This window comes from Nomia melanderi, chromosome 1 (genome assembly GCF_051020985.1).
Source record: "Nomia melanderi isolate GNS246 chromosome 1, iyNomMela1, whole genome shotgun sequence".
NCBI lineage: Eukaryota > Metazoa > Arthropoda > Insecta > Hymenoptera > Halictidae > Nomia > Nomia melanderi.
Window position 1 is genome coordinate 18,487,888 of NC_134999.1, and position 22,068 is coordinate 18,509,955.

At 52.9% G+C, this 22,068-nt stretch overlaps 1 protein-coding gene across 4 annotated transcripts in view; it reads right to left on the reverse strand.

Moving 5' to 3' along the window:
* Chi (LIM domain-binding protein 2 Chi) overlaps window positions 1–11,756 on the reverse strand; it is a 90,925-nt gene extending 79,169 nt beyond the window's left edge. For all 4 annotated transcript variants that reach the window (XM_031983208.2, XM_031983207.2, XM_076367994.1 and 1 more), the window contains exon 1: window positions 9,138–11,756. In XM_031983208.2, coding sequence (XP_031839068.2) covers window positions 9,138–10,030 — 893 coding nt within the window. In that variant the 5' untranslated portion in view covers window positions 10,031–11,756. The remainder of the gene's footprint in view (window positions 1–9,137) is intronic.
* Between the last annotated feature and the right edge of the window lie 10,312 nt (window positions 11,757–22,068).

Here is a 22,068-nt window from a genome sequence, read left to right on the forward strand (position 1 = left end):
CGCTCGCTCGCTGGCTGGCTGGCTGGCGCGCTAAGATTCCCTCGCGCCGACCGGCGGATGAAGGAAGTGGAGGAGAGGGTGGCGGGTTAGAGAGCCAGAGCACGGAGAAAGAGGGTGGGTGGAGGGCGAGAGGGAGCCGAGATATCCAAGAGGAAGGAGCCAGCTTGAGGTAAGACTCACGGGATAGAAGCAGGAGGAGCGCGGGAGGTGAGGGCGAGCAACGTTGAAGCTGACGATGGAGGGAAGAGGGAAGGTGGAAGGGGTAAACGCGCGGGCAGAGAGGCAGGGAACGAGCGGGAGGATGGTGAGGAGGGGGAGGATCCGAGGAGGCGGCCTTGAGAACGCGGAGAGAGCAGAGCGCGAGACGAAGGAGAAGACGAAGGAGAAGTAAAAAGAGGAACGAAGAGGGAAATATATATATACACATATATGAGAGAAAGAGAAAGAGAGGGGAGGAGAGAGAGAGAGAGAGAGAGGGAGAGGGAGAGAGAGAGAGAGAGAGAGAGAGAGAGGGAGAGAGAGAGAGAGAGAGAGAGAGAGAGAGAGAGAGAGAGAGAGAGAGAGAGAGCCAAGCCAACTCCAACGCCAACGAACTGCTTCACTGGCATATCACTCGCGGTTCTCATCCCCGGCTTCGATTCTTCATCCGTGAATTAATGAACCGAGGACACGTAGGAGCGCCGCTCTCCGGAGGCGCGGCTTTCTGCGCCTCGCCACGGAGTCGCGCGCCACCCGTTCAACATTGAGGCTTAGTCAGAGAAGGAAGGATATATATGTATAGAGAGAGAAAGAGAAAGAGTGAGAGAGAGAGAGAGAGAAAGAGAGAGAGAGAGAGAGAAAGAGAGAGAGAGGCAGCCGGCTGATCGAAGATCCATCGAGGATCCAGGCAAAGCCGCTCGGCCAGACGAGAAGATCCCCGGATCCGCAGCGTTCGATGACGGCGGGACGGGTCGCGCGATTCGTACGCGGATTTGACGTGTGTACACGTCGCGTCGGTGCACGCGACGCAACCAGGGACATTATGCAACATCGGATGATGTAAGAATCGCGACGCGAACCTGGCCACGGCGGAACGCTTCGTCGCGGAGTCCTTTGAGGCGACGGGAGGAGGATCGGAGGTGAAGTCCGCACAGTTTCCAGAGGTTCGCGAAGACGATCGCGTCCTGAGAGCCGAGTCCTTGGACTCGCGGCTGGAGCCTCGAGCCTCCAGCTAGCTACTATTAGACGGAGATCGGGAAGGTTCCGCGAATCCGCCGGAACAATCCAGCAGAGGCTAGATTTAGAGCAATCGTATTTGGAGCACGGCCTTGTTACGCCGATCAGAGTGAAACGAAACTGCCAGATTTCTCCGGAACGATCCAGCAACGATTCCGCTGCGCACGACAAAGCCGACCAAATTTGGATTCCGGCGCGAGAAGCGTCTTGCGCGAGGCGGAGGAGCCTTGGGAAATGTTTTGTTGGATTGCGGGATGCGATAGAAATAGAGGCTGCGGATTTATCTAAGTTGGAAAATGTTGTTAATATGTATATTTTGATAATGCAACTGCGTAGAGATCCAAGGAGACGGAACACGCGCGGCGATCGCCGCACAATAGCCGCCGACGAACATCGTTTTATGTAACGAATAGGAAATATTTCGAAGAATATATTCCCTCTGATTACTCGACTCTTAATGAACCATTATTTGCCGGAGTCTGCTACGTAACTTCTAATTGGTTACTGAATCTGATACCTGACAGGTTCAGGAGACCTTTTAGCTGACTTTCGCGATCCATACTTATCGCGAATGTCTTCTAAAAATAGATTCAGTTCGCTTTTGTCACATTCCAAACTATCACAAATTTTTTTTACAAGAAATTGAAAAAACCACCAAGATTCCTCTAGTTTACCAATTTCTGTACAATTGAAGGGAACTTCTGACAACTCCAAGGTCGCCTAAAGACTCAGAACTCAAAGTCCGATAAGCAGATATTTCTAACACTCCGAACGAAGATCAGCCTCGCTCTCGTTAAATTCCAAAGCCCCAGAAATTACTTCCAACCGAGAAACATGTCCGCGACTTCGAAGCTTCCGAAGCTGAAAGCCGCAAACCGACACTGCCGACAACGATTTCAAGGCCGGTGAAAGATCCAAGGTTGAAAATCCGTGCAAAGAATGACACACTTCCAGGATTCCCTGGCGTTTCCTCTGGCAAAAAGGTGATTCGGGCCCGCGAGGCGATGTTTGAGAACCGCTGACCCGTGAGAGAGTGTGCGGCGACGCAGGTAGGTCGGTTGAACCCACGGCTCTCTACGGAATATACAGACACTTGGCGAGATTCGCGAGGTCACGTGCTGCATTTGGACAGGCAGCGCTAATTTCATTATTTATAGCCGAAGCTTCGCGATTCGCCGATCGGCCATTATTCCCGTGCAACGACACCGGTAGCCGCGCCGGAACCCGGCGTACAGCGCAACGGGGATCGTTTTCAACCGGCTACCGGCGGGATTCGATGAGCGGCATCGGCTGAAATAGACCAGTCGCCGGTCAAAAATAAAATCTCTCGCACGAATCCACGAGGAAGCAACAGCTAGGCGAGTCGAAATAATCGTAAACGTTCCGATACCGGCTGTGCCTTCTCGATCCCATCGAAACGCGGTAGAAACGCCGGCGAAATCGCCACCGACACACCTTTATCCGAGTTTGATAAACTGTCCCGGATTAGTCACTCGAACAAGTGACACGCGGGAATCACTCGCTCGCTCGCTGGTCTTATCACGCTTTTCCGGCGCGCACGCGCCGCTTCAAAGAAGACTATGAACGATCGCGAGCTTGATTCCCGTGTAGATTGAAGACGTCCACCCTCGCACGCGTGATCGATCATCCGCCGAATCCAGTATTTAGTGTCCACCGGGGTGTCCGATTCGCTCGGCTATCAAGCGCGGCCGGTTTATCGGGCAGCCGAGATTCTTATCTGCGGAACCAGTTGTTAACACGTCGGACACGCCGCGGTGTCTGCAACTTTTCGAGTGGACGCGACAAGGGGAATCCGCTTTCAATTAAGAAACGAAGGGAACCCGCGGATCGAGTCGTGGCCGCGCTCGCTCGCGCGAGCGAGCGAGAGAGAGAGAGAGAGAGAGAGAGAAGTCAGTCGGGAATCAGGCCAATTATCCCGCGAATCTACGACGGTTTCTACTCGGACGGCTAAGCTCACGGTCGCGATAACCGACAGTTTATCGGGCTATGAAATTGTTATCGCTCAGATTCGCGCGGCTGATAATCGATTTTCAGGCCTGCGCCGCTTCTTCTCGGATCCTACGCCGCGCCATTCCGAGGGACAACGCGCCGAGTGGCAATTAGGGAATCCCCGGCTAGGGACCGTGGGGTTCTAGTTTCGCCAAATTGCACCTGTCTAGCCGAACACCTGCACTTCGTAGGTAAAGACTGCGGACTAGGGTGTCCGTCGTAGCCATTGTCGCCTTGTCGTTTAGCGGAGACCCTTTTCCTCGGCCGCCGCTTCTGTTTCCATTCGATAGTCGACGGCGACTGACAGCGAACGGCCGGGACACGTATACCTGAACCGGGATTAGGTTTATCTGCCGGACGGGGCCGGCTTTGAAAGTAATTGGAAGGGACGGAAGACGCCGCCGCGCGAATGATTGAGTGCGCCCGGGGGTTAATCGAGTGCGTGGAAAAGCTTGATACGTTTGATACCCGGCTGGATACGATTCTACGGACGATCGAGGCGGATCGGGGATTAGATTGGACACCGGTCTTTAGCGTTTGATAACAGTTCACGGCGTGCAGTCCGCGCGGGGATTTCGGGAATGAGCTGCGCATCGTACTCCCGTTTGTAAACGATCACGGGGGATTTCTTCGATCGTTCTATGAACACCGAAGCACTCGAGCAATCGCTCTTCAATTAAGAAGTTCGATTATTCAAAAAGAAGGCAACATTTCAATTCGAAACTCTAGACTCGACGTCAATGAAATATGATCAGCGGACATAGCTCCACACACTCGGCGCATGAAAGTTTCCTACTAATAAAGCAAGAACTTTAATTAAATTTCAGTGAGCCACGTTGTATTTTCACCGGAACCGTCCACCGGGAGCTTCAAATTTTATTCAAATCCACTTTCTCCAACTATGTCTAAACTTTGCATTTGCATGAACTTTCCAAGCGATTCTTATGCACAGTCTAATGGTCACCCGTGAACGCCTATAAACCTAGAGCGTCGTAAAAAGAGTGAAGAAAGAATTTCGATGGTGGAGCGTCAATTTCTCAAACTGCAGAAGAAAACTACGCGACTGTGTAAAAGGTATTTAGCGTATGGTAGCGGACTTATCGGACAGCGTTGACGTTTACCGTCTAAACACCGGATAACGCGAATAGCATCTAAAGAGTCGGCGACTATCTAATTCCACTTCATCAAGATGCAGCGGGCGAGATCCACGGGTGTCGGGGTGTTGTTCCGTGTGCACGCACGTGCATTCCAGTTTTCAGGCTCGCCTTGAACCTGCCCGGTTGCGCGAACAGTTTCACGTGAAACTGGAACCGACCAGCGATACGGCTTGATACGCTGCCTGCGCACAGCTTTATGCGCTCGGCCTGGTATCTCTTCGCGTGCCTCCACGGCGAAACGAGCCTTTCCTCTTTCCACAGGCTGTTCTCCCTTCGTCATCCACCGATTTACTTGAACCGCGACGCTGCCCGCGGATGCCGGATCGACCCCTCCCCTTCGCCCACCCCATTGTCTGCGGATTGTTTCGGTGGAACGAGGAATAGAGATCGCCAGCTTGCGAGTAGAGGAGATACGGAGAACTCGGCGAATTCTTTCGTGCACCTGTATTATCTAACAAGATTTTTTTTTTTTTCGCAAACTTGTTCTGTGTAAGTTAATTAACGGTATTGTTGTTCCCTTCGACTTTCTAACGTGCATACTCTTGATTTGCTAACGTTTCGTTACACTGTTTTCTATATTGGAGCCTATTTTCTTTGTTTGTTAATGATCGCTCGTCAAACTGATTTCAAGGGACGATTAAACTGAAAGACTGAGGGCTGTGGGTTAACCCCTCGTCATACAATTTTAATGCAACCGCGAACACGAGAAACACATTAACGTTAATAAGTAGACTGTAGACCTTTATGGAAATTCGCGTTTTCAAGGACTGGTTGATAAACAGAAATTACATAGGCAGAAGGTCGCTATCTTGATGAACACTTCTGCTGGCCGAGGAGTAATCTTAGATTTCTTTGCACTTGTTTACTATGTTTAATTAAAGCCTGAGCTTGATTAATCGCTTGATATTATAGGAAATAGTAAACAATCCAGAGTTTTTCTTAATTATCTCCGAATGTGTGTATATATAAGAAACTTCATCCTGTCTTTCAGCTAGGTAACATCGTCGTAGAATATTGCGAAGTTATCGCGAATATTGGCGAAAGGGACTTCGTCGCTACATACGGAGTCGTAACATTTTCTTCGGTGAAACAGCAAAAAATTTGCGTGGAATACGAAGTCGAGGTGCCGATTCAGTTTGTCGCAAAAGCGATCAAGGTCCTTCTTATTCTACCGAGAGGCCGCGATAAGATAAGCCGAACGACGACGTTCGACTTCCGATCGCGGTCCGAACTCACCGCTCGTACACTACATTCCTGGTGCTCGTGTTCTCGTTTCGCCGTTCGGACTCGCGGTTTCATATAAAAAGGAGAATTAAACCCACTTCCTAAAGCTCTCGAGATAACTTCGCGACTTCGCTGCGTGTGAGGGCCACTCATCGCCAAACCCTCAGGAATTCCCAGATAATTTTGAGTGTCCACCTAAAAATAGTGGCTGCCCGCGAACCTCGCTAATAAAGCCTGATTTCCCCTGATTTTCTAACACCATTCGCTTCGAAATCTCTCAAAGAACACCGAATAATACGTCACTCCTAAAAGACTCAAACATTCCATTACCTCTAATCTCTCGACTAACACTCAATCTTATCGATCACACAATGCATCCGGTTCGATATCTGTCTCAACCTCCAGTATATACCAAAGCGTCCGCTAATACGAAATCACGGTCACTAATTTCTCGTTCGAAAATCCCGAAAGAAAGCTTGTGAAGATTATATCTATACTCAATCCCCTGACAAACATACTTCATTTTATCAGTCCACAGTGTGCTTCAAGCTCTGCTAACTCTACCCATAGAAATGTAGCCTCTAATCTTCAATTCGAAAGTCTTCGCAGCGAATCTCCGAAAACCAGCGATCTGTTCAATCCCGAAACAAATAGCCAATCTGCTCAACCAGCAATGTGTCCAGCCGTCATCATCGCAACCACCCGAAACGACGAACAGTCTAAGCCCAGGAGCCCGAAATGGTCAGTACCGTCGGACATTGTGGCTCGTCGAATGTAGCAGCGTGGAACGCTTATGTTAATGAGCCCTCGCGATTACCAGACGGGGGCATGCGAGCAGGGAAAGATGATGTCGAGCCGATAGAGACGTCCAGACCGGATACAAGGAAGGTCGAAGGAGAAGAACCGGATAATCGTCACCGTGCTAGCCACGCACCGGGTTCGCCTATCGTGCCCCCGGTCCGTGTTCTCCAGACGAGGAAGGAAGTTCGCGTTCTGCGCGTACACCTGCGCGACGACCGCCTCCCACCTGCGGGCCACCTGAACTTACCGATGGAACCGCAAGTCCCGAGTGACTTTACCTGGGCACCTGACCGCGCGGACGTGTCCGCGATAATTACCCGATATATGATCGATAAAACGGCCACTTGCGAGTTCTTTCAGGCTGACCATTCGATCGCGTGATCGATGTATCATCATTAATTGAAACATGTGGATTCCGAATGTAGGGGACATACTAGGTTCAGAATTCTGGATCAAGATAGAAACTTGAGAATTTTTCATCTAGAGGACCTAGAGTTTTAGGTTTCAGAAGTTGGGGGGCTTAGAATCTTGAGGATTGTTCATCTAGAGGACCTAGAGTTTTGGGGTTCCGAATTTGGAGAGCTTAGAGTCTTGAGAATCTAAATTTAGAAGGCTTAGGACCCAAAGGGTAGGACCTAGATGATTGCACCTTGGAAATAAATTTAACGAGAGGGACTAGAAGCGAAGGCTGCTGCAGAGAACGAGGATTAAGCTGTGTCTAGGTGTCCTTCGCGAGCATATTTACTCAGCGGCCGTGTCGCGAGGCACGTACAACCGCGCAACGGTCATCAGGAACATCCTGGCCGAGCTATGATAACGGATTCTCCGGGTATACTGTTACTACGCCCGAGAGAGCGGGCTAGCGAGAGAGACTGCCGAACGATTCGCATGGAACGAAGTATCGGGCCGTAAAAGAATCGTCGGTAGCGACCAACGATTCTAGCCACTTCGCGCTATAGTCTGTTCTTCGAGGGTAGAGACCTCGTGCACACTGCCGGTCAGTCACGGTGGATGTCCACCGTGCTTCAACCGCTCGAATCAGTTAGAAGCGGTTGCGATGGAGGATTACTTGTATACTTCTAAGATTGTATTAACGAATGATGGTTTCTGCAATGATTTAAATATTTCCCAACGTGTTCCGCAGTTACTTAATTAAATATGAAGAGTGCTTCATGCTTCGCAGAACTCTGGGTACAGTTTCATTAATTTAAGCTGCCACTGTACGAGCGGTTTAATTCATTAAATTCCCTGCGACTTCAATAGTTCTTTTTAACATCTGGAAATACTGGAGCTCGTAATATAATTTCAGATTTGACGAACAAATCTGTTTAAAAATCTCGTCGTGTACGGGACAAACGTGAAACGAACGCGGAGAATCGAGCTTATTTGCGACCACACGAAGTCGATGTCTTCGATGGTCTTGGATTATAGCGTTCGCGGGATCGCGGCGACTTCTCGCGATTCACTTGCGATCGTGGACCGTAAAAACGGCAATAAACGTGCGTCACGTTTCCGAAAGCCTGGGATCACGGCCGCGGGACACAACGTTCACCGTGGAATTTTCTTGAGCCACGCGATACACCTTTTTCAGGAAGCTCGCGTGACCGTTCGTCGAAAGAAAGCGACGCCGGGCCCCGCGGAAACACGTACGCCGATGGCAGGCGAGTGCCGTTTCGCGTGACGAAAAATTGTTACGGCCGATGTAACGACAGATTATTTATTTATATCGCGCCACGGGTTCTCTAATCGCCGGCAGGATTGATTCTCTTCCGGCGCGCGCCGTTAAATATCTTCGAGCGCGAGGGTCGGGCTATCGGACGTCCGTGGCCGACGTCGGTCACCGGGCTTCCCGGACTCGTCCAAGAAGCGTTCGACGACCATGCCTCGCTCGGCGGTCGAGAAAAGGAAAAACACCGAAGGGAAAAATGGAGATTCGTCAAGGACGAGTCGCGAGCTGCGACGAAACTATAAGCGAGACAACACCGGGCGGAGGAGAGAAACGGAACTTTGCACGAACGGCAAAAATAAGAGAGTATGCGCGCGAGCAACTCTCGAGAAAGATTTGCATAAACAGGCAATCAAAGTTCAAATCTGCGCGCGGACGAAAGATAAGCCGGCCGATGCCGAGCGAGAGATAGCGGTCTTTGTTCCGTGCGCGAACAAACATGCAAATTTCTTCAGATTTTACGTTACGCCGGGCTCATTACTGGGAATTATTCCTGGCCGATTAACGAGCAACTCAAATCATTCGAGCTTCGTCTCCGGACGGACTTGATCGAGGATGACCGCTAAGTATTCGAGCGATCGAGTCTTGACTCGTCCGTGTGAAGTCGCGTTCTTCATTGTTACGGACGTCAACAATAAGCTAGGTTTATTGAAAAAAGTTATTCGATCATTGTAGAGAAACCGGGAAAAACCTTCGGTTTAACTAACAATGCGTCAACCACTTGACCTGAGACGTCTCTCACGCGAGATCGACGTCAGGACTAACAGGTGAATTGCACGTATCTATCTAGAAATTTAATTATCCTCATTCCTAACCATTATCTGGCAAACAACATAAAGAAATCCCCTATCCGCGAAGACTCGTTGACCGGAAGGCAGTAAATAATCGACGAACATCTAACGAAGTCCGGCATGTCCGGTACTCTAAACCCACCACCATGTTCGCGTCGATGGAACCTCGAACCATCCCGCCGCTAAAGGGGTCAACCAATGCGCATCGTTTACCTGAAATAGTGGGATCCAAACGGCGAACAGTAAAAAGGATCGTTGTGCATATGCGGCTGTCCGGGTACTCCAGGTCCCTGCGGATGAGCGTGAGGGCCCATAGGGCCAGTGGGTCCTGGACCGCACATCCCGGGCGCCCCTTGCGGCTGCATGCCTGCCGGGCCCATCATGCCGGCAGCGGGGCCCATGGGATGTGGTCCAGGATGGTGCGGCGAGCCTACCATGTGGGGGCCAGGATGGTGAGGATGCGGCGATGGGCCGCCGCCTCCCATGTGGGGGTGCGGGGCATGGGGCGAGCCGCTCATCATTCCGTGGGGCGGCATCGGGTGCGGACTAGGCGAGGCACCGTTCAGATGGGGCCCGCCGGTGACACCGGCGTGCGGCGTCGGCGGACCCCCATGGGTCGGGGTGGTGGCCGGCTGGGGCGGCGGTAGATTAGGCGGTCCAGTTGGTCCGGTGGCCGCTAGCGGCGGCAGCGGGCCGTTCGCCATGTTGTTCAGCTGGGTAAGCGAGGCCGCTGCCGACGCCATCGCCTGCAAGGGATTCGTGGCGCCGCTCGTCGTGTTGACGACTAGACCGCCGGCGTTGCTGATGCCCGACCCGGCGTTGTTCGGCCCGACCAAATTGCTGCCGGTGTTCAGACCGTTGTTCACCGCGTTCCCGTTCGCGTTCCCGTTGCTGGAGGCGGCCGGGTTTGCGTTGTTCGGGTTGCTCACACCGCCGCCGAGTGATTGCAAGGACGGCGGCAGCGGTGGCGAGCCGGCGGGGGGCGCTGCCGGGCCCCCGAGGCACCGGCCCGACGGACCGGAGGCGGTTACGCTGCTGGTCGCTACCGGCACGCCGGCGTGGAGTGGTATTCCACCTGGGGGGCGCTGTGCCACCCTCACCGGCATCACTCCCCCCTCCACGACGCCCTTCACCCTCTCCTCGAACACTCGCCGGCTTGATTTTTGAAGTACGAGCGCGGGAATCGGTCTCTCCTCGACGGCGATCGACGATTTCCTTGTACTTCGATGATTCCTCTTCCTTCGATCAAGGGTTCCTCTGATTCCTAACTGTGCTTGGACTCTTGTCAACCGATCTTCCGTATGTTATCACTGGTAATTACGTGTACGCCTCTCTGTTTTTCACGGAGCTTGTAACCGCAGCTCGAGGGTGTACACTCTTAAGGTCACGTTTCCGTTACGGACCCCAGGTGGTGGAAGCTCATCGATCACGACGCGATGTGGTCGCCGTGGTCAAACGGATCACTGCACACTTCACGGTGTACACTTTGTCGGCACGGACTCTACGGGCAACCACGTGTCCTCGGTACGGACGGAAGGGACGGCACCTCGTGTGTCTGGCGTTTCAAGTTTCTCGATACACCCGGCGTACGGTAAGGTCTCACCGGTGGACACCGTGCATCCGCATCACCGGACTCTCTTCCAGTCCACGCCGGCTGAATGGCCGAGAGATCCCCACGCGGTCTTCCTTGTTTCCACTGGCGGGAATCAGTTTCAAATTCGAATCCCTCGATCCTGGCCGATCCTATCGGTTTCTAATAAGTACCGTGTAACCTGCACGCGTGCCACCTGTTAGTCGATCAGAATCCCAAGACGTATCTACCCTACCAACGAGCACCCTTAACGAACACCAAGAGATCCCGAAGTCACCGTTCACTTTTTTTCTATAAGAATCACACCGGTACACTTTTGATATCTACTCCATCTACTATCGTATCACACACTGGCCTGTATATATAATCTCGGTTTGTAGAAACTAGAAACGGGGCCACAGTACACTTAGGTCTTCTCGCCGCTCTCCCGTTTTCGGTTCCGCAGCGGTGCTTGCCCCGCGTGTATTCCACTTCTCGCAGCGTTTAACTCGCGTGCGCGCGCGTACGTGGGTGTACGGGTTTCAGTGGCAGCGGGCATCGAGGCATCCGTGGGGGCACGTGGCCGTCACGTCGTCGGCGTCGCGGTGCGCACCTACGTCGCGGACCGGCAGCAGCAGCAGCACACCTCGTCTCCCGCCCATCCTGGCGCCCTTCTTCTTCTTCCTTTTGGCAGCCGGCTCCCGCGGGATCGTTCGCATCCCGTGCCGCGCGCCTCAGTCGCCGCTAGGCGACCCGAACACCAGGGCCACGCGGCCACGCTGCCGTTGCTGCTCCTGCTGCTTTCTAGCCGGCCGCTGGCCGTGTTTCCGCATAGTCCGGCGGCGGACACGCGCCTCGGCCAGGTCGAGTACTCGGCGATCCGAGTGTTCTCTCCTGTCCAAGCTTCTTATCCGTATAACAAAACTATATACCCTCCTCTGGGACCACCCAGCTCCGATACTTAAGGGGGTGGCGACTAGACGAAACTCCGTTCACCAAAAGAAAATAAAAGAAACTGCAAACCCCAACGTCGGAATCACTTCAACACTGTACGTCGGTGGGGGGAGGGGTGAGGGGGACGGACCGGGCCCAACGCGTCACCGTATCGAGGCACACTTGATCGGGGGGATGTACAGAATACCACGACAGGGATTATCACGGTCGGACGCGGGACGACAAACGCGCGCGCTGCGTGTGTCACGAAGCAACGAGCGGCACGGTTCGCGTACGCCTGTACACTCGACGAGAGCAATCGCGTTACTGCGGAGCGGCAGGCGTGGCGGCGCTGCGGTCGCAGCTCGAGCTTTCGAGGACAGAACAACGCCGCTGGAGGGGAACGGAGCCACGCGAGGAACTGCGGTGGGGGAAGCTTGAACCGAAGCCACCGCGAAAGGAAGGACGGACGCGCGGCGGAGGCCGGGGGCAGGAGAGTCGCAGGCTCACGCACCGCGGCTACGGTGGGGAGCCACGTGAGCGCCCGATGCCCGGTGTCCACGCAACCGACGCGGGACTTTGCGTGCCACCCCTGCTTTTGCCTGCCTCTGGCTGGCTGCCTGCCTGCTTGCTTGCCTGCCAGCCAGCCACGAACCCTTTCGCCCTTTGATTTCCTTCGCGACTTTCCTTCGCCCTGCTGATTTTCCGTGACTAACGCTTTGATATCGGGTTTCTTTTTAATTGTTGGCCAATTCTGGAAGTGGGGTGGGAGAGCCACCACCTCGGAAACACGGGCCGGAGGTTATTAATTATTCTAGTTTTGTAAACAGAGGAGAAATTTCCCTAAAGGGGAATGACCCCCGACGATACGAATATCGACTTGATGGAACCACCAGCCCCCGTGACGAATTCATTTACCGCGACCATAAATTCGCGGCGGTGTGTAATATAGACATGGACGGGGGTGTATCGTGTCGGTTCTTAGTCGCACTTGGCAATAGAGTCGAGGATTAATGGGTTTAAGTACCGAAGTCAAGCTATTTGGGTACATAATCACTTATTTTCGATGTTTCTTCTCGAAGATACTTCCGTTAACTACCCCGCATGAGAACCTAGCCGGCAGAATGGCTAGGATTAATCGCGTGACCGGAAACTTCGAGTACTTCTCGAAGCAATCGATAAGCTCGGGACGCAATATTCAATCGAAAAAAAGTTTACTGTCTCGAAGTTCTAAGTTTCCACGATCCTTGTCCCATGTTTCGTTTCATTGTGAAGTTGCAGGGTTGTTTACTTAAACGGTAAACTCGTGGACCGAAACAATCGGGGCTGCCGGAGCGGGGGAAAGAGTAAAGGGATCGGTGTCCGATTCCGTTTGGCAAACGACGTTGTCGCGGCGAAGCCGTATCCTCGTCGAAGTCCGCTGAAAGGCGTTTCACTTTCCGCCGTGATCTGAATCGCACGGTGGTCCCGAGGATCCGGCGCGAGGATTGATTCCACTGAGATCAGAGAAGCCCAGAAATCCGATTTATCGTGTCCGGGGTCAAGTTGAGCGCATTTGTACGGTGTGATGAAGAAGAATGGTCTTCCACCTTGACGCGCGGCGCGTGCGAAAACGATCAACGACCGGCCTGGACGGCGTTGCTTCGAGCTGCCCGCCATTTTTTTCTCCCCCGCCGACGAATGATTAATCGTATTAATTCCCAGACACGATCCCGGACCGGGAACTCCGTAGAAAATGGATCGAACGTTGGGACGATTGATCGGCGCGGAGAAGATTCGAGAATGGGCACGACGGAATGAATGGGAAGACGAAACGTACGAGGAAGTATCGCGCGAAAGGAGAGGGCTCGAGCAGATTTACGCGTTCAGTTGTAAGCCCACCGATGAATTTCGCATTAAAACGGAATTATTAAAGAGCCCGGCGCCGTAAATTCGTGGACTCGCGGTCCGGACGAGGGGGATTCGCGAGCTTTCCGCGCTGCCATTTTTTCGTAAATCTAGTTTCGAAAAGGCCGCGGCAACTTAATAACCGGATTACCGCAGAAGTAATTTAGGATTAAAAAGTAATCGACCGGGTATCGTTCTAGCTTCGGTAAGGAAGTATCCTACGCGAGCGCGCTGCGCACCGGATACCAGATTAACCGGATGAAGAAAAATGGGAACGACGGGGAAAGGGGCAGGCCTGCTCGCGACAAACTCTAGATTCACCGAGAAAAACCAATCAAAGATTTTTGTTTTATTCCCGTGAAAATAGTCAGCGATAAACGTAATGGTGTGTTACAAATACAATTCAAAGTTGTAGCAGCTGATAGAGCGAAATAAATATTCAACTAATGTTACCGGAAATCGAATCTGAGAACAGGACAATTTTCACCTATGATCACACCTATTATTCTCCGACTCGACGCAGTCGAAATTCTTCGCCCCAGTGCAGCGCGGGCCACGCCACTCCATTCGAGAGCGAATGGAACAGGTTCGAAACGGTACAAAGCTAATAACGAGGCCCTAACCGCGGCCTAAGGAACGGGACAGAGGCTCAGGTAACTCGGTACTCGCCACGCAGGTAGAGTTTGAGACAAGAGGTATCATTGTCCGAGTGCCGGGAGGCCGCAAGGCGACCGTTTACAAAGCGCTGGAAATTCCAGGTACCCCCGGACGTTTAACGGAAAATAACAAAGTTTCCCTTCTCCCCTCGCGGCCGCCACTAAACCTCGTCCACGCCGTGCGCCCCTTGCGTTTTCGAGACATCGTGAGCCCCGTCCGACGTCTTGTTTTCCCCGGCGAGTAATACACTTTTCCGGGCAAGCCGAGAAAGAGAGCGGGGGCTAGGGAAACAAAGGATTCGTCGTTCCCCCTCGGTTTCCCCGGACAAGTTGACCCAGATTCACGGAACGCCAGCAATTTTCGCTAAAGAGGAAAATGGCTCCTCGGTATCTTCGTTTTAAGGGCGGCGAATCGAGGATTTAATAACATCCTAGACAGTGTTTAGGGGGAATTCGAGAAAACAGAAGACACTCTCGTCTCGATCGTTCACGCGGGATTCGATGGAATTAGAGAGACTTCGGTTCTCGAGGGTTGCACCGGCAGAATGCTTCGAATGAAATTTTTTTCTACACGTGGGTGGTGCGTTTCTGGTCTACACGACGTGGCCACGACCTTCTGGCATCGGGCAGAAGCGCAGGGGGGGCAGTCCGGTCCCTGGATAGACTACCAAGAATTCCCCGAGACCATTAATCTGCTCGCTGCGACACTCGGGGCCCGTTTCCCTCCCCCTTTTTCCATCAACCACCCCTCCTTCGGGGCCAGGTAAGCGTGGCCTGGGCCCAGGCCGATCCTGAGGCATTGTCCGAGCCGGCAGTAAAACGAGCCAGGTTGTTGGCACCGATCAGAAACCACTATCGCGACCGGAAGCGGCCGCGATCTCGCCGCGAAATGGCTTGTACAGGGATTAATTTGACCTCAGGGGGATGCGTGGATTGTCGCGAGGGAGCTAAAAACAGGTTACCGATGGGCATGATCCTTGGTTCCGGAATCAGGAGCTCTGGGTCTGCTCAATCGAACTGGATGAAGCGGTTCGGTCTTGTTAAACGTCTGCGACGTGTATCTTCAGACGTTAAGTTCTCATATAAGGGGTTGCCAATGCAGTGGATATTGATTCGTCTGCATAAATCGGTTGATTTCTTTCTTAAGCCAGCTAAACATGACAAAATTCTTAGGTCGTTTTAATGTAAAACCATACAACAGATTAAAATACCTGGTTCACCGGGGGAAGGTCTCTATAATGACGCTTCATCCCAAGCAATCAGTCCTGACATTACTATTTGCTTGCAGTAACTAAAGGTTTACAATACACTAATCCGAAGACACACAAGCTATACTTTCCTTTCAATGCGAACCCAAGGGAACTTCCCGACAAAACTACCCCCTATGGACTCTCCTACGAGCAAAACAACAGTTTCACACAAACATTCCCGAGTATCCAAACAAGTCGAGACGTAAATCCTTCATTGAGTTACCCAGTAACCTAGAAGCATCGAAAAGAATGCAGGCACGCCTAAGCGGTCCGTGCGACGAAAGTACGCGAGCTTTCCACGCGGCAGGTACACGGTGTCGGTGGCGGGTCCGGTCAGGAATCCTCTTCAGGTGACTCTTTGAAAGTTCGTCAGCGGGGCGAAGGGCTCGGCCGGCCGGCCAACCAGCCAGCTCGCTCGCTGGCAGGCAAGCAGGCAAGCTAGCCGAGCAGGCAAACGGGCAGCCAGGCAGTCGAAGGCAGGCAAAGGTAGGCAGGCGGGCAGGCAGGCAGGCGAGCAGACCGTCGGGCGTCGCGCAAGAAGGAACAATTAGAGGCCAAATAAAGACGAAGAAGCGAGTCACAGTCGAGCGGGTTCGCAACGAGCGTGTGTGTGATTTCGGTCACGCCGCGCGAGCGCCTGTACGTTGACCCCCGGGAGAAAGAGAGGAGAGAGAGAAAGAACGAGGGGAGAGGGAACGGAAAAAACGAAGAAACACCGGGGGCAGGCAGCTGAAAAAGAGAGGGAAAAAGACGCGGAGAGATCGACGCCGGGGCGGAGGGGCGGAGAGAGGTGGCAGCGGCAGCAGCAGGCAATGAGGGAGGGCGGGAGGGAGAGAGCGAACGAGCGAGGAAGACGCGAGGGGTAGGGAGAACGGAGGTGGCGAGGGGCCAGTGGAAGAAGAGGGAAGAGAACGAGGAGAGCATTTGCTCACCGTTCGTTCTTTCTTCCTCTCCGGTCGGAGAGGGTTCCTCGACTCGGCTCACGGTTCGAACTCGCTCGTTGCCACCACGGTGAGAAAGAAACGCTCCGAAGAGAAAGAAAGAAAGAGAGACACCAGCCAAAGAAACGTTCAGGAGGCTGAGAACTCACTTCGGAGAGCTTCGAGGTAACCGTCGTGTATATACACGCGTATATATGTATGTATATAAATATGATATATATATATTTATATATATATTTATATATTTGTAGTATACATACACAGGTTCACCGGTTAATCGCGTTGACCATTCAATGATCCGTGCCATGGATCCACCGGCTGAAGAATGGAACCTTCGCGTTCCGAAGATCCTCGGACAGGGTATCAACGTGTGTTGCCGCCGCCACCGGGAAGATCCGAGTCACCCGGTGGAGGGTGAGTTTTCCCGTTTCTAGGTCAGGGAGCACCGGTGCTCTCTTCGGGGACGGGCTTTGTAGATCTTGTAATCCTCGGTGTCGCCGAGGAGTCTCGCCATTACGCTGATAATCATCGATCAGCCCGGGTCGGTTCGGCGCACGAAACACGGGCTGGCGCGCGCGAGCGGGCGAACGGACGACGGGGAGGGGGCCACGGAGGAGGTGAGCCGAGTGGCTTCTTTTAAAGTAGAGTATCCTGTCGCGGCCGATAAGTAATCTTGTACCGGAACACTGGAGGCGTGGATACGAGCCCCCTTAAGAGGCCTGGCCCCCGTCTCTCTGTATTCGACATGCGTATTACGCGTGCTCCGCGGGATTTGTCACGCGTCGTTTGAAGCCGCTTTCACGGGGACGCACACGCCTCGCGCCCGGCTTCAAGACGCGTTTCAATTTTCCCTCTCCGCCGCCGCCGCCGTCGTCGTCGTGCTCCGGCTCCCTTCGCGCGACCCTCCGCGGCGGCCCAAAAACCCAATTAATTTGGTAAGAAGGGGACCGTGGTAGGGGGTGCCGGCGCGCGGCGAACACGGTCACCTGTGGATCCGCAAACGCCTCGGTAGCCCGACGTCATTGAGCAAACAAGCATCACACGCCCTTGTACAGGCGGCCTCCTGAAGTACTCTAAGCTCGATATACTTAGCGGTTACCCAATCGGCCCCGATCTAGCCCGCAACTATCTACAAACTCCTTTGGCGACATCGGTGGCCCGGCTGCCCGGCTACGCCGAATCCCGTGCGATGTCCGGTCTCATTAAGGGTCGCTTCTTTGGCGATCGGATACGCGTCGATGGATAACGCAGATTCAGATTTCGGTTTGTCTAGTAATAAGTCTACCTGGTTTCGAGCGTGTTATTAAAATTCTGATAGTAGATTGAAATACTGTTAATTATATTATCGCAGGAAAGGATTGTCCAGGTTTCGAGTACTTAGACATTAGCGTTGACAGTTCAACTGTCAGTCTATGTTTCGGCAACCTGCGATGTCTTCATGGGACCATGAAGGGATTGATATAAATATTGAAGCGAGTACACGATTGGCCGCGTAAAAGAGGAACCACGCGCAGCTCCTCAAACAGAACGATAAAACGGATTAGCCCCGCCGGCCGAAAGGAAAAAGGAAAAGGAATTACGAAACGAGACCGGAGAGGGAAAGGATACAGCGCGAAACATTGTTTGCGAAGAAGCTAACCGAGGGGGGAAACGGTTCGTCGCGGCGGATTAAAGGGCAATCTTTGGGGGTCATCTAATTATGCGGTAAAACAGCGTTAATTCGCGGTTAATTTCTTAACGAGATAACTCGCCGTCGAGGGAAAGGGTGGCGGCGGTGGTCGCGTTAGAGCCTCTAATGGCTCCGCGTGGCTACGTCCGGCTAAATGAAAGAGAAAGAAAAAAACGCGGTGGTGTAGCGTGGGGGATGGGGTGTGCGCGGAGCGGAAGACGAAGAAGAAGAAGAAGATGAGGAAGAAGAAGGGTAAAACGAGAGGCGAGGAGGGGGCCGCAGAAACAGTGACGATAAAGAGAAGGAGAGCCGAAATGGTCGGTAGAGGGGTGGCCGAGAGCGCGGGATGAAAAAAGAAACGGCGCGGGAGCGGTGTGTTAATTAATTGGCGCGTAATTAAAAGCCGCAGCGATACACCCGTATAGTTGGGGTAGTCCCCCGAGTCGATACACTTCAAAGAGTCCGTGACGCTGAAAGATATCGGTTTAGCGGGCGCTACCCTGCGACAAGTAGACCTCTCTTTTTCCCGGTCTCTCTTTCCTCTCGTGCTCTCTATCTCCCGCTGTGTGGAACGCGAGACCGGAACGCGTTAAAAAAAAATCAGAGTAATTAAAAGAGAAAGAGCTAGAGGGAGAGAGAGGAGGGTCGCCCTTCGTCACGGTTCGCGCGAGCGCCGGCGAACGGGGGAGGGGGATGATCGAGTGGACGGATCAAAGGGTACGCGCGGCAAGATGATCGGAGGATTTGGATCCAACGAGTGGCACTCGACACTTTTCGTCGAGTGTCCCCGCTTTCGCGGACAGTTTCGCCTCTGTTGCTTTTGCTTCTCGCCGACGATAGCGACCGTCGACGCTGCCGCCATGGTTTCGAGGAGGAGAAGCCGCGAACGGGCCTAAGACGCGACCTTCGACGGGGAAACGAGGGGGGAATTGTTCGTTTTCTTAACGGCGTAATCGAGGTGACACGACACGCGGGAAGTGTCGAACGTCCCTCGCATCGGCGATCGTTCCGGAGTATTTTCATAATCAGAAGTGCAACGGAGGGGTTCGATAAACTGGACTAATTAATATCCGTACACTCGACGCGTCGTTCCATTCGTGCGCCGGTAGCAATTGGATCCTTATAAAATCGATAAATTAACGAGAGCCGTTCTGAGCTTCATTCAAGGACGTCGGGGGTGGCTCCGGGGATGGGGAAGCAATTAAAAAGTCATTGGTGTAAAACGTCGTTACACCACGATTCACCGGCTAATTTGACGACAAAAGGGGGCGGGCGAGTTCGCGGGTTCTTTATGTCGGTTCCCCGCGAGCAAAGGTGAATCGACGGCGTCAACGGGGGTGCGCAAGAGTTCCTCCGTTTATCCAACGGTTCACGGTGTCACGGTCTAGTCGGACAAAGGTCATTTTTCTGAATATCATAGAATCGTTTAATTTCTGCGGGAAGCTACTGGGAGAGATTGAAAACTTGCGAGAACGCATTGATAAATTCTAAGCATATCGATTGCTACGTAAATATAAAAGACTCGCTTGTTTAACATTTTGTCTAGCTAGATCGGCGATCCGCGACACTGCGGTGGCGCGATCCTGGGTGCTCGTCGCTTCTTCCGCCTCGACGGCCGACGGGATAATCGATGTGACACGGGCGCCGTTGGAAAACCGTGGGACAAAGCCGCGAAAATCGAAATAATTAAACGTCACGATGACGATACACCGTCGTTCCGTCGGTCCTCGAGACGATGCCGCGTGTCGTCCACTTCATGGGGATCATTAAAAGGACGGGGACGCCGGAAGACCACTCGACGGGGCACCGGCGAGGAATGTTTTTATCATAAATACTTGCCGGAACCTCTGCCCGCGATACGAGGAAGAATTAATAAAACGGAGAAACGAAAGGGAAGAAATGCGCCGATGCTATCCGAGGAAATCTGGCCGACTCCGCGTGACAGGAAACGTCAGGGAAAATCGTGTGTGAAATTTCCGTCGGCGATTTATCTTACAGGGACACGGAACGTGAGCTCGCGGACCGCTCGTTTAGCGGCCATTCCGAGATAAGAGCGTTGCACGGGGAAAGAACAAAAACTAGCATACGGACCGAGATATTCGATACTAATCACGACCATTTTTTCCTCGTCTGATCGTCCTTTCCTGGTCAGAGGGTGCCGCGATAGCCTCGGGGAAAATGAAAACAAAATTTCGTTGATGGTATCTAGAATTATTCCGCGACACGTGAGAAATCGCTGGTTGCCCGACTTTCTTGCGAGCAGCTCGATTCATATGGTTTAAACACGCTCGGCTCGGAGTACACGGGGATCTTCCCGTGGGTTTCGGTCGAAAGTGGTCCGAGAAAGGAAGACCAACTCGAGCTACCGAATTTTCGTTGCGGTTCCCACCCCCGTTGCGCCATAGTTTCTGTTTTCGGCGTTGGTCGGTCGATCCCGGCGAAACGTAATTAGACGCGGAATAATTAGAAAACATCGTGGTCCAGCTATCAAAGGGGAGACGTCGTCTAGTGGACGTTGCGGTCGCTCGTAAAAAACTTCCGGCCACTTTCGAACTCGGCCGGGGAATGATCTCGGGGCCAAAAGTGGAGCGAAAAGCAAAGGAGAAACTTTCCGCGGAGCAATCTTCGATGCTTCGCGTGCGTTCCGACCGTCCTTTTTTCCTTCGTCCTTCCTCTCTGTCTCACCCTTCTATGCACGGATCGTTCCGAGGAATCGTAAAAGTAATAGATATGAGTCGCGTTATGAATCTTATTTACGGCGTGTGGACCAAAGAACGAGCGGCAGTTCGTTCTGTAGAACGAACGCTTTTCGACTTCGCGTTATTCTTTGATCACCGTCAAGGGGATCGAATCGTCGTCGCTGAGACTTAAGTGTGAACAATTTTTCAGGCATACTACCACCCTGAAATATGAAGTCTTCCCGTCAACGGAGAAGGGAAACAATATTCGAAGTTCAAAAGAACGGGGAACTCTTGCATTTCTTAAAGGAACATGAATGAGTTCTAAACGAGCCTCGGTAAACTCTTAATCAAAGGTAAGTATCCGACAAAGGAAAATATAGGTTCTCCAACAGAAAACGATGAAAAAGATCTCAGTAATCGACTGGAAACAACTGTGCGTGGAACAGGGTGCCGAAAGGACGCGGCCCATGCCGGCCAAACGACTCGCAGACGAATCTCTGCGAACGCGGGCCGCAATAAACGCGTTTTCCCGTGTACGCCTGGGCAAAAATCGCGGATACGCGGGAATCGTTTCGCAATATTCAAGTTGTTGGCCAGCTTCGGCCAGGCGAGATTCGTTTGGGAAGCGTCGAATAGGAACTGTTCCGAGGGGAATTGGTCGAAATACTATGCTTTCGTTTGATCGCTCTGCACATTTCTCTCTCTCTCTCTCTCTCTGTTTCTCTCTCTGTCTCCCGATGAGGTTATTAGCAACCGAAGCGTTCGCTTCCGCGTGCAAAACGCGCGAGCGTGCCTCCCCCGCCACGGCGTAGGAAGCTTTTCAACGTTGAGATGCAAATTTAATGCGACACGTATTTGCATTTCTTCTTGCGGGTTGTTTCGAGGAGGCGAATCGATCACTCGCGGCGAGAAACCATTAGCGGCCACCCCTCTCACGGCGCGCGGTGTAATCGGTGGCGCGGGCACGTAAGTCGTGTGTGACCGAGCCCCGACCAGACGGCTGCGTGTCGTAAAAGAAAATTTATTAATTAACTCGAGGCGGACGCCGCGCAGGACCAACAGGAGTACCGTGAGAAATCCTTAATGATTCCTATCTCGGCCCACGGAGAACCGCTACTCGACCACGAATCCGGGGATGAGAACCACTGGCTATGCTCGGTCGAGTCTAGTGAGGGGGTGAGGCAGGAAGGAAGGTGTGGGTAGGGGAAGGTAAACCAAGAGAGCAAGAGAAAGAGAAGTGAGAGAGACAGAACCCTGCGAGAGAGAACGAGATGGATAGAAAGAGAGAGAGAGGGAGAGAGAGAGAGAGAAGGGTGTCGTGGGGGGTTGGATGGAGCAAGAGGGGGGCAGAGGTTGGTGCCAGGGTAGGTTTTGATCAATATCTCGCCCCCACTCCACACCACCACCCTTCGTGACGGTACACCATACCCCCACCAGAACCCCATCACCCGACCACCATGAATAACCAAGACCATATAGCGGCCTGCAGATTAAATACATCGTGGTACCATACGATCAAACCACCCTCAGCCGAACCGACCCTCCGTCCCGCCAGTC